Genomic DNA, 10,296 nt, shown 5'->3' on the forward strand with positions numbered 1-10,296 from the left:
CTGACCAGCCTATAGCTCCCTGGATTGTCCTTCTTTCCTTTTTTTAAAGATGGCCACTGCGTTTGCCTTTTTCCAGTCATCTGGGACCTCTCCCGACCTCTGCGAGTTTCAAAGATAACGGCTAAAGGCTCTGCAATGACCTCTGCCAATTCTCTCAGTACCCTTGGATGCATTAAATCCGGACCCAGGGATTTGTGCGCGTCTAGCTTTTCTAAATAGCTCTTAACCGGTTCTTTCCCCACCGAGGGCTGCCCACCTCCTTCCCATACTCCATTGCCTGGTGCTGGAGTCGGGGAGCTGACCTTGTCCATGAAGACAGAAGCAAAACAAGCACCAAGTACTTCAGCTTTTCCCAACCATCTGCCACCAGGTTACCTCCCTCATCCAGTAATGCCCCCACACCCTCCCTGATCACCCTCTTATTGCTAACACGTCTGTAGAAACCCTTCTTGTTGCCTTTCACATTCCGTGATAGCGGCAGTTCCAAATGTGCTTTCGCTTTCCTGATTACCCCCCCGGCACTCTCTAGCCATATATTTATACATCTCCTTAGCCACCAGCCAAAGTTTCCACATCTTCTCCACATCCTTTTTGACTTTAAGCGCACCAAGGATTTCCCTGTTAAGCCAAGCTGGTTGCCTACCATATTTGCTTTTCTTAATGTGCTTTGGGGTGCCTTCAATAAGGCTTCTTTAAAATACTACCCGTTCTCCTGAACTCCTTTCCCCTTCACATGCATTTCCCAAGGGATCCTGCCCGTCAGTTCTCTCGGGGAGTCGAAGTCTGCTCTTCTGAAATCAGGGGTCTGTATTTTACCACTCTTCTTTCTTCCTCTTGTCAGGATCCTGAAATCTACCATCTCATGATCTCTGCAGCCCAGGTTGCCACCCACTTCTATTTCTCCTACGAGTTCTTCCCCGTTTGCAAGCAGCAGGTCAAGCTGCGCTTGGTCCCTGGTCACTTCCTTCAGCACTTGCACCAGGAAACAAACCAGCACTTTAAAGACTAATGAAATGATTTGTTAGGTGATGAGCTCTCGTGGGGCAGACCCACTTCTCCAGACCTGGAAATTCTGGTCCCAGGCCAGACTTGCAAGGCAGGAAGATCCGAGATCACTCCCTATTCATTTTTTGACCTTCTTTCCTTTCCCCTTTGACCAGGCCGAGCTTCAGCTGTCCAGGACTTCCAGAAATATGGCTGCCTACTTTAACTGCAGCCCACCTAGGTGGAAACCAAACTGCTGATGCTAATCCCTGGTTTCTCCACCCAGCTCCCAGAGGGGAAGTGGCCATAACGCAAGCACACACGCAGTCTCACCAACACAACAGGCACCTGGTGGAGAACTGGGCACCAAGGACTATTTGTCTGGGAGAGGGCAGTGGCTGTGCTTTGGGATTTCAGAGAAACGCTTCAGTACAGGAATGTGAGCAACACCACGACCCGGCTTCCAGTACAGATCTTTACCAACAAAAGTCAGCTTTCATTAAGAAAGCCGCACAGGTAACCACGCTCCATCCGCCCACAAAAGCCTCCTGCCTGGCCAGCAGAATAAAACTACCCTGACGAGGGGCACAGGGCTCAGGGCAGCTTGCAGTCAGGTATGGAGGCGATGGCAGAGGGGCACTGAGGGGCCATGGGGCGGGTGGCCGTCAGGTACTGAGGTGATGTGGGGGAGGGACTGTGGGCCATGGGGCAGGTGGGTACTGAGGTGAAGGGGGAGGGACTGTGGGCCATGGGGCACCTGGGTACTGAGGTGAGGGGGGGAGGGACTGTGGGCCATGGGGCACCTGGGTACTGAGGTGATGGGGAGGAGGGACTGTGGGCCATGGGGCAGGTGGGTACTGAGGTGAGGGGGGGAGGGACTGTGGGCCATGGGGCACCTGGGTACTGAGGTGAGGGGGAGGAGGGACTGTGGGCCACGGGGCAGGTGGGTACTGAGGTGAGGGGGAGGAGGGACTGTGGGCCATGGGGCAGGTGGGTACTGAGCTGAGGGGGGGAGGGACTGTGGGCCATGGGGCAGGTGGGTACTGTGGTGATGGGGGGCTGTGCCTGTCCACCTGTGAAAGGAAAATCGAACCCTAACCTAGGCCTGCCTGGCTTGGCTCTCCTGAGCACAATGCACCCCAGCCCTACCCCCGACTCTGACGGGGCTGCCACACGACTGGTCTCTGTGGCCCACTCTTCTGGGGCATGGGAGGGTTCAGTGCAACCAAGCAGCACGCTGGAGCCTGCAGGATCTTTAACTCGAACGTTATACAAGGTGGACCTCTCTGGTCTGGCACCCTCAGGACCTGACCGGCCCCAAACGAGGCCAGAGCAGGGGAGGTTCCATACCACAGGCCCCCACAGCCCACCACCGGCTCCTCTTCCAGCCACATCCAGCTCCCCTGCCTCCAGCCAGGCTTGGCTGCTGGCCCTGGTTGGTCCCCCTGCCGCCGGACCTGGCCCCACTGCCGCCAGCTGCATGTACTTCATAACCTCCACGGTCATGTCCCACCTCAGCTCGAAGTGGTGGGACCTGTTCCCACCCAAAGAGGGCAAGGAACCTTGGTGGACCAGCCAGGGATTTCTCCCACTTAGGTGACAGAGAGGAGTCTTACTTATGGGTGGGCCTAGATCAGGGCTGAGCTGCAAATGGCTCTTAAAGAGCCACAGGCAGCTCAGAGGGAGCTGCCCAGCCAGCTAACTGCACCCCCTGAGGTGACCCTACCCCAGCTGCAGCAGGTGCTCACAGTGTCCCCCAACCCCACCCCACCTTCTAGGCCCAGGAACTCACCAGCTGGGTTTGAAAGGGTGCTGGGGGGTTGCCAGGTGACAGTGGCTCGAGGCAGAAGCTGGGTTTGTGTGGGTGTTGGGGGGCCAAAGATTGAGTGGGGCTCGGAGGAGAAGCTGGGTTTGGGGTCTGGGCTGGACATAGAGGGGAGGAGCAGGCTGGGGTCAGTCTGCCCCCTTCCACGCCCTCCTCTTTATCTCCCTGCCTGTTGCCCTGGTCACTCCTCCCCGCCCTGATCCATGGGGTGCAGCCTGCTCAGCCCGCCCCTGGCTGCAGCCCAGCTGCCTGGGTGCCCGTCTGTGCCGCAGGCGTGAGGGGGAACCTGGCACCAGTGTCACCTGAGCTGCCTCCTGCTGGGCGCGGCTGACGCCTCCTCCTGTGACTCACTTTACCTCCCTGCCGATTTCCTTACCTGTGCGACAGAGCAGTGGGGACGCCTGCCTGTGACGGCACCACAGCGGGGTCCAAATAACCGCTTCCCCACCGTGTCTCCCCCGTAGGGCCTAGTCACGCGTACACACCCCTGCTCTGGGGGCTGTTACACAGAGAACACACGGAGCACCCCGGGCGACCTGATGCCCTACGGACAGAGACACGCCCCGGTTCTGACACCCCAGGGCCTAACGCTTGTTCCCTGGGGCATTGCAAGTGGTTTGCAAAGAGAGAGAGCCCGGTGCTGTCAGACCTGCTCCCTGCGTCGCCAGCACAGCGGCCTAGGAACCCAGGGCTGGGAATTCAATCCTGGAGGGGCCTCTCAAGGCTCTGGGGCAGGTTAGATTAACTAAAGTGGGTCAGGGACGGCGACAGGCCCTGCTGTGAGTGCCAGGGGCTGGACCTGACGACCTGACTGGGTCCCTTCCGGTTCTGTGGGGTGGGTACGTCTCCTTGGCAGGTTTTCCTTTGGGAGCGAGCGAGGCCACGGTAACATCCGGACAGCCGAGCCGCCAGCATATCCTCCCCTGAACAAGGAGATGCCGGCAAAAGCACGGTCCGTCCTTCGTTATTAGTTATACTGTCTCGTATTCCCGTGTGCTGCGGCTCCTGAAGGGTTGATTTGTAAGTGACTTTGAAGAAATGGCTCTTCTGGCTATTTGGGTTGCAGACTCTGCTCTAGGCTCTGGAGTGGGTAATGCCTCTCACGAGAATCACAGAACAATACAGCTGGAAGAGACCTAAAAGAGCCATTGAGTCCAGCCGCCTGCCCTAGGCAGGACCAAACCCATCAGATCAGCCCCGCCAGGGCTTCCTCCAGGCGAGATTTAAACACCTCTAGGGATGGAGACTCCACCACTTCCCTGGGTCGACCATTCCAACGCTTCACCACCCGCCTAGTGAAAAGGTTTTTCCTAATGTTCAACCTGCACCTTCCCAACCGCAACTTGAGACCATTGTTCCATGTTCTGCCATCCGTGACCACTGTGAACAGCCTCTCTCCAGCCTCTTTGCAGCCTCCCTTCAGTAAGCTGAAGGCTGTTATCAAGTCCCCCCTCAGTCTTCTCTTCTGCAGGCTAAACAGTCCCAATTCCCTCCACCTTTCTCCATTGGCCAGATGAGCCAACACGCAGATCACAGTCTTACCTTCCTCCCCAAGGGACCACCTGGGAACAGAGCTTGACCTTTCCTTGTCTGAATACCGCAAAGAAATTATCTGTCGTAGCAACTACTCCAGGCAGGGTCATTCTGACAGGCCCTTTGCCCGATCTGCCGTCTCCCCACCTGAATAATGCACTTCCGCTGCAACTATCAGAGAGGGAGCTGTGTCAGTCCGTACCTTCGAGAACCACAAGTCCTGGGGCACCTTATAGACAAACAGATCCTTTGGAGCCTCAGCTTTCGTGGGCAGAGACCCGCTTCCCCAGCTAATTTTGTGCCCGAGGCAAGAACATAAAATGTAAATAAATTCGTAGTAGTTCTTTCATTGAAAAAGGGAAAATAATAAATAACTAAGACATCATAACAAAAACACATTTATAGACCTTATAGACTAGCCACCTGGCTTGGGGTGGTTCTGAGGCCTCACGCCTGCCCAGGTCCCGAAGACCCCAGCCGTATAAAATCTGTCTGGAGGTTAAAGAGTAGATGCAAAACAAGCCCAGGCAGGTGCAGTTGAGGAGAGCATCGGGCCTGCCCAGGAGAAATGGGTCGGGAAGGACGCACACTGAGCACCAGGCGAGCTGGCCAGCACAGATTACAGTTGCAGAGAAGACCAAGAAGTCTTGTGGCACCTCATAGACTAACAGATATTTTGGAGCAGGAGCTTTTGTGGGCAAAGACCCACTTTGTCAGATGCATGAATGGGGGGGGCGGTTCGAGGAGGATTGTGCATCTGACGAAGCGGGTCTTTGCCCATGAAAGATAATGCTCCAAAATATCTGTTAGACTACAAGGTGCCCCAGGACTTCTTTCCAAATGAAATCGATACGCAGCAGGACTAAAACAAACAACAGGAACTAATTTTTTTCACACAACGCACAGTTAACCTGTGGAACTCCTTGCCGGAGGATGTTGTGAGAGCTAAGACTATAGCAGAGTTTAAAAAAGAACCAGATAAATTCTTGGGGGATAGGTCCATCGATGGCCATTAGCCAGGATGGGCATGGAGGGTGCCCCAGCCTCTGTTTGTCAGAAGCTGGAAATGGACGACAGGGAATTGATCACTGGATGATTTCCTGTTCTGTTCATTCCCTCTGGGGCACCTGGCACTGGCCACTGTCGGAAGACAGGACACTGGGCTGGATGGACCTATGGTCTGACCCAGTGTGGCTGTTGTCATATTCTCATGTTGTTTTTGAAGATACAGACTAAGTTAGCTACTTCTCCGACACTGGTTTTTATTCCTCACAGCCTCTCCCTAAACTAATCAGATCCCATCTCCTCGATTCTGCTCGCTCTCAAAGCTTTCCTTCACCGTTTTCACCACCCACCTCTGAACCCCAGCACGTATGGGTGCATCCGTCTCGCACCAAAGTGCCCAGAACCGAACACATCATCAGTGGCGGAGCCAGGGCATTGACTGATCTAGAGGTAACGACATTAGAATATTTTATTATAACCCGTCCAGATCTCCAGGCTCTTTAACATTTCGGTTTTTTTTCCTGCTGCTGCCGCTCTTCACAGAGTGACACCTGGCGTCTTCTTCCACGAGTTGTTACCGCTAATTTAGAACCCAGAAGGATGTACAAATAGTTCCAATTATTTCTTTCCATGGGCACTGCCTGGCATTCCTCAGCACAGAATATCACCTCCCACAATGCTGCTCACTCACTTAGTCTAATGTGGTCCCCCCGAAGTTGCTCGTGGTCTTCTCTAGCCTTAACTGATCCTGTGTCACCTACAGAATTTTGCTCTCACCTCCTTTTCCAGCCCATTCATAAAACAGGTTAAAACCTGTGGTCATAGGTCACGACCTTACAGGACCTCCTAAACTCCTTCATATCTGGCAACCCCAGGACCGGGAGGTTGCTGGATAGGCAAAAATGCTGCCTAAGAGAGAGGTGGCCGCAGGATCTCCGATAGGGGACCCCACCAGTCCCGGGGCTGGGAGCTGGCTGGGGGCAGAGCTCCACCGGCAGCTCCAGGCCCAGGGAGCTGGCAGGGCCCTGGTTCAGAGGAACTGTGTCAGCCCCGGGACTAGGAGAACCCCATGGGCATGCGGGGCTCTGATGGCTCATGGGGGCAACAGAGGGGCACGGGACTCTGCCGGCAGCCCCCAGATGCAGGGTTCTGCCGGCAGCCCCCTGGTGTGGGGCCGTGCCGGCACACAGGGTAACAACCAGGGCTCAGGGTTCTACCGGCGGCCCCCAGGTGTGGGGATCTGCTGGGGAGCAGAGCTCTGCCAGGGCCAGGGAAACCCCCAGCAGCCCCAGGGTTGAGAGCTGCCAGCTCCAGCGCTGGGACCGGATGGGTTAACCCCGGCAGCCCCCGGGGCCGGGAGAATCCCAGGAGCCAGCACAGGGGACAGAGCCTGGCCAGCAACTCCAGCCCCAGGGAGCCAGCAGGATGCTGGTTCAGGGGAACCCTGGCAGCCCAGGGGCTGAAAGCCGGCAGGTCCAGCCCCAGCCAGGAGAACCCAGGGGCTGGTGCCGGTTCCCTGAGAGTTCCCTTTTATGAATACCAGATAAGAGTTTACCGTATTAACCTTTTGCCACGCTGAAAACCTTCCTGCTCTCCGTCTTTCTGTCACTTGGCCAGTTCCTGATCCAAGCCAATTCCTTTTATTTTTGGACCCCAATGTCCCGAGCAGCGGCTCCCGTGAAGCGCTATGCTAAAAGGATTTTTGAACCCCCATATAAATCACTCCACCAGATCTCCTTTCTGCCGAATTCTAGTAGGATGGAGAGGCGCGAGATTCCTCTGCAGAGGCCATGCCCATTTATCCCTGTCACCTCCCAGCGGTGCTTTCGCTTTTTTTTTTTTTTTTTTTTTTTTTTTTAAATAATTGTTATTGCAACCAGTGACAGCGTAAGGCTCACGGCTCTGCAGTTCCCACGTCCGCACCCCCCCTCTCTTTCAGGCAAAGCATCGGCTTCCCACCTGCCCCCCAGGGCGGTAACTAGCAGTCAAAAGAGACGGCCCATTTTGTTAGCCGTTCAACCCCATTATTCTTCCACAACTCCTGGGGACCCGATGCTTTTTAATTCCCCAGTTTCTCCCAGCGTCTCCTCGCTGGGCGTCCCAGCCTCTTCCCACGCCGCCTCGGATTCTCTCACTGCCCTTCGCACTTGGGGCCTTCACCACTCAGGACCCAGACTTGGAGGCGATGGTGCCAAGACTCCTCCTGGGGCTGGCACGGCCCCACACAAGAGGGCTACCACTCACGCCCGCTCGTTTTAGACCAGCAGATCTTCCCGGCTCTGTCCGCCTGCGCTTTCCCCAGCAATTGGCCCCACGACTACGCGCCGAAGGATTTCCTTCCGCGGGGAGGCAAATAAGCACCTGCTAGGCCTGGTGGCCTGCCGGGCTACCGGTTTTTCCTCCGGCCTTTTCCCACCCCCGCTATTACCCTCCCCTGCCAACAAATGCAACCGCAAACCGGCACTGGAGGGGGTAGGAGGCAGCCAGCTGGGCCACCAGCAGGCAGGGCCACCCCCAGGCTGACTACCTCGTGCAAAGCCCAGCTCCCCGGCCATGCACCACACCCGGGCTTCGCCTCCTCCTCTGCAACGAACAAAGCCAGGCACCAGCCCTGGCCGGCCGCCGGGGGGTGCAGAGGGGAAGGGGACCCCGGGGTGGGGCCCCCTCCCCGCGGGGGTTTGCGGCCTCTACTTACACCTCCAGCAGGCCCGCTCGCCGCCGAACAGAGTCATCCCCCCCGGGCCGGGGCTGCGGCCAGCCGGACGCCGGGCGCGGCTCTCTGCGCCCGCTGCAGCCGCGGGGTCCCCGGGCTCGCTCGCGCACCGCTGGAGCAGGGCTGGGCTGGACCACAGGAACGTACCATCGCCCCTAGTGGCTCCGGGGGGAGGGCGCCGCGCGAGGCGAACCATCTGGGGGCTGGGCCGGGGGGGGGCGGTGTATTTCTGGCCCGTGAGCTCAGGGCGGAGGGATGGGGGCAGGGCTGCCCCAGCCCCTCCCCCCCAGCAACAAATGCAGCCCCCTGGGGGTGCACCGGCAGGGATGCAGCGTGAGACCCCAGCCCCAGCCACTGCTAGAGCTGGAAGGGACCTCGGGGTCGCCCCATGATCTCCAGCCCCCTTGGCCCCGGTCCGGCCTCAGCGGCAGGACGGGGTCCGATCCGGACCCGAGGCACTGGGGCGGGGTCCAGAGAAGAGCAGTGGAAGTGACTCTCCCTTAGCCTGCCCGGCAGGACGAGTCTGGGTTGGGAACCGGCTTCCGGACTGCCCGGGGGAGGAGGGGCGGCCACGGGCGAGAATTGCCTGGGGAGGCCGTGGGGTGGGTTCAGAGCAGCTGGGCAAACACCTGTCAGTGACGGTCCAGATCAGGGGTCGGCGACCCCCGGCGCGTGAGCCAGTACGCAAAGCCGGAGCTCAGCCCGGCCCCTCCCCGCCAGGCAGCCGGGCGCTTGCTCGAAGCGAGGCCGCCTGCGGGTGAACGGAAGACCAGCTCATGCCACCGACCACCCGCTGGCCGGCGACGCTCGGTGCCGTCGGTTAGGAATGAAGCTGTTGAAAGTGGGACTATCAGTGACTTTAAAAAGTATCGCCGGCCCTCGGACAATACGGAGAGGTCAAAAGGTCAAATTCCGGCACTCCGCCCGGGAAAGGTTGCTGCCCCCTGGCCTAGACGGTGCTTGGTCTGGCCTTGCGTCCTCAGGGGAGCGGATTGCATGACCTCTTGAGGTCCCTTCCAGTTGTACGACTCTCTGAGTCCATCCTGCTCCCGCTGGTGCCCCTTGGGGCAGAGACAGCACTTCCCGGCCACCCGGGGAGGGTTCTGTGCTGAGCCACGCACCCGGCGCGGGAGCCTGGCCAGCTCGGTCACCTGGTGGGCCAGCTGAGGGTGTGGGGTGGGCAGGGCCCAGGCCAGTGTGGAAGGCGTTGGGGAAGTCAGCGCGTCCTTGGGGAGGTGGCTGGGGTGCAGGACCAAAGGGAAAGGAAGGAGCAGTTAGGCTCAGGGTCCTAGCGTGCTAGGTGCTGTACAGACGTAGGAGAATCTCTTCCCCAGAGAGATCACAGTCTAATTTGTAAGCCAGAAGGAGTGGCCTTAGGCCTCAGTCCAGTTCCCCCGAACGAGGCTTGCAGGCACAGTCGAGTGTCTGGGTATAGTGCGAGGTCAGTGCCGTATCCGCCGAGCGTGGCAGCCGAACCCAAACGGACCAAAGCGCCGTGGTATGGAACATGAGCTCGACGCATCGCAATGTGAGCGATCTGTGACCCTTCAGGAATTTCACAGTTGTCACCGTGCGATGCACAATAGCCCCAGCGAATGTCAGGACGAACTTGGGGAACAGAACTCAGCACCTCCTGATCCGGTCCCTCTGCGTAAAGGCAGGGGCGGGGGAAATCTAGCAGAACAGGGGGGGTCTCCCCCTTGCCCCCCGCCAGCAGCAGAATTCTGATTCCACCCAGCAGAGGGCAGCGGGGCACACGCCCAAGAACCAGCCCCTTACACCAGGAGATTTTGACTGGCCTTTGGAGTAAACGGGCAGCCGTACGCATTCAGGGCAAGGAGCGTAGGCGCCCGGCTGCAGTCGCGGGTGTGGGTCGGGTTGGGCGTAGCGTTGACCAGAGTGGCTACGAGAACTGGGACCGACGGGCAAGGCATGAGTCAGGGACAGGAAGGCGTAATGGAGAAAGCTGGCCCTCTGTTGGACTGGTGTCCGTACTGGGTGCCGCACGGGACAGCGGCCGAGCAAAACTCAGCGTTGCTTGTGCCTGTGATGGAGAGCACCTGGCCTGGCCGGCCTACGGCACCGCGCCCCAGGACGGGAGCAGCGGAGGCGGGTCCTCCAGACGTAGGGGGATGCAGCCAGCCAGAGCTCACCAGACTCATCTCGAAGGTGCTGCCAGGGCTGAGCCGGCTAGACGGTGGCTGGCACTGCAGGAGGGCAGAACAGGGCTCAGCTT

General features: G+C 58.4%; 1 protein-coding gene across 2 annotated transcripts in view; it reads right to left on the reverse strand.

Annotated features, from left to right (window-relative positions):
* LOC142020854 (RNA-binding Raly-like protein) overlaps nucleotides 1–8,222 on the reverse strand; it is a 29,728-nt gene extending 21,506 nt beyond the window's left edge. The window contains exon 1 of one of the 2 annotated variants that reach the window (XM_075009087.1): nucleotides 8,043–8,222. In XM_075009087.1, coding sequence (XP_074865188.1) covers nucleotides 8,043–8,079 — 37 coding nt within the window. In that variant the 5' untranslated portion in view covers nucleotides 8,080–8,222. The remainder of the gene's footprint in view (nucleotides 1–8,042) is intronic. The other variant, XM_075009086.1, reaches the window with a different exon arrangement.
* Between the last annotated feature and the right edge of the window lie 2,074 nt (nucleotides 8,223–10,296).

This window comes from Carettochelys insculpta, chromosome 14, assembly GCF_033958435.1.
Source record: "Carettochelys insculpta isolate YL-2023 chromosome 14, ASM3395843v1, whole genome shotgun sequence".
Taxonomy (NCBI): domain Eukaryota; kingdom Metazoa; phylum Chordata; order Testudines; family Carettochelyidae; genus Carettochelys; species Carettochelys insculpta.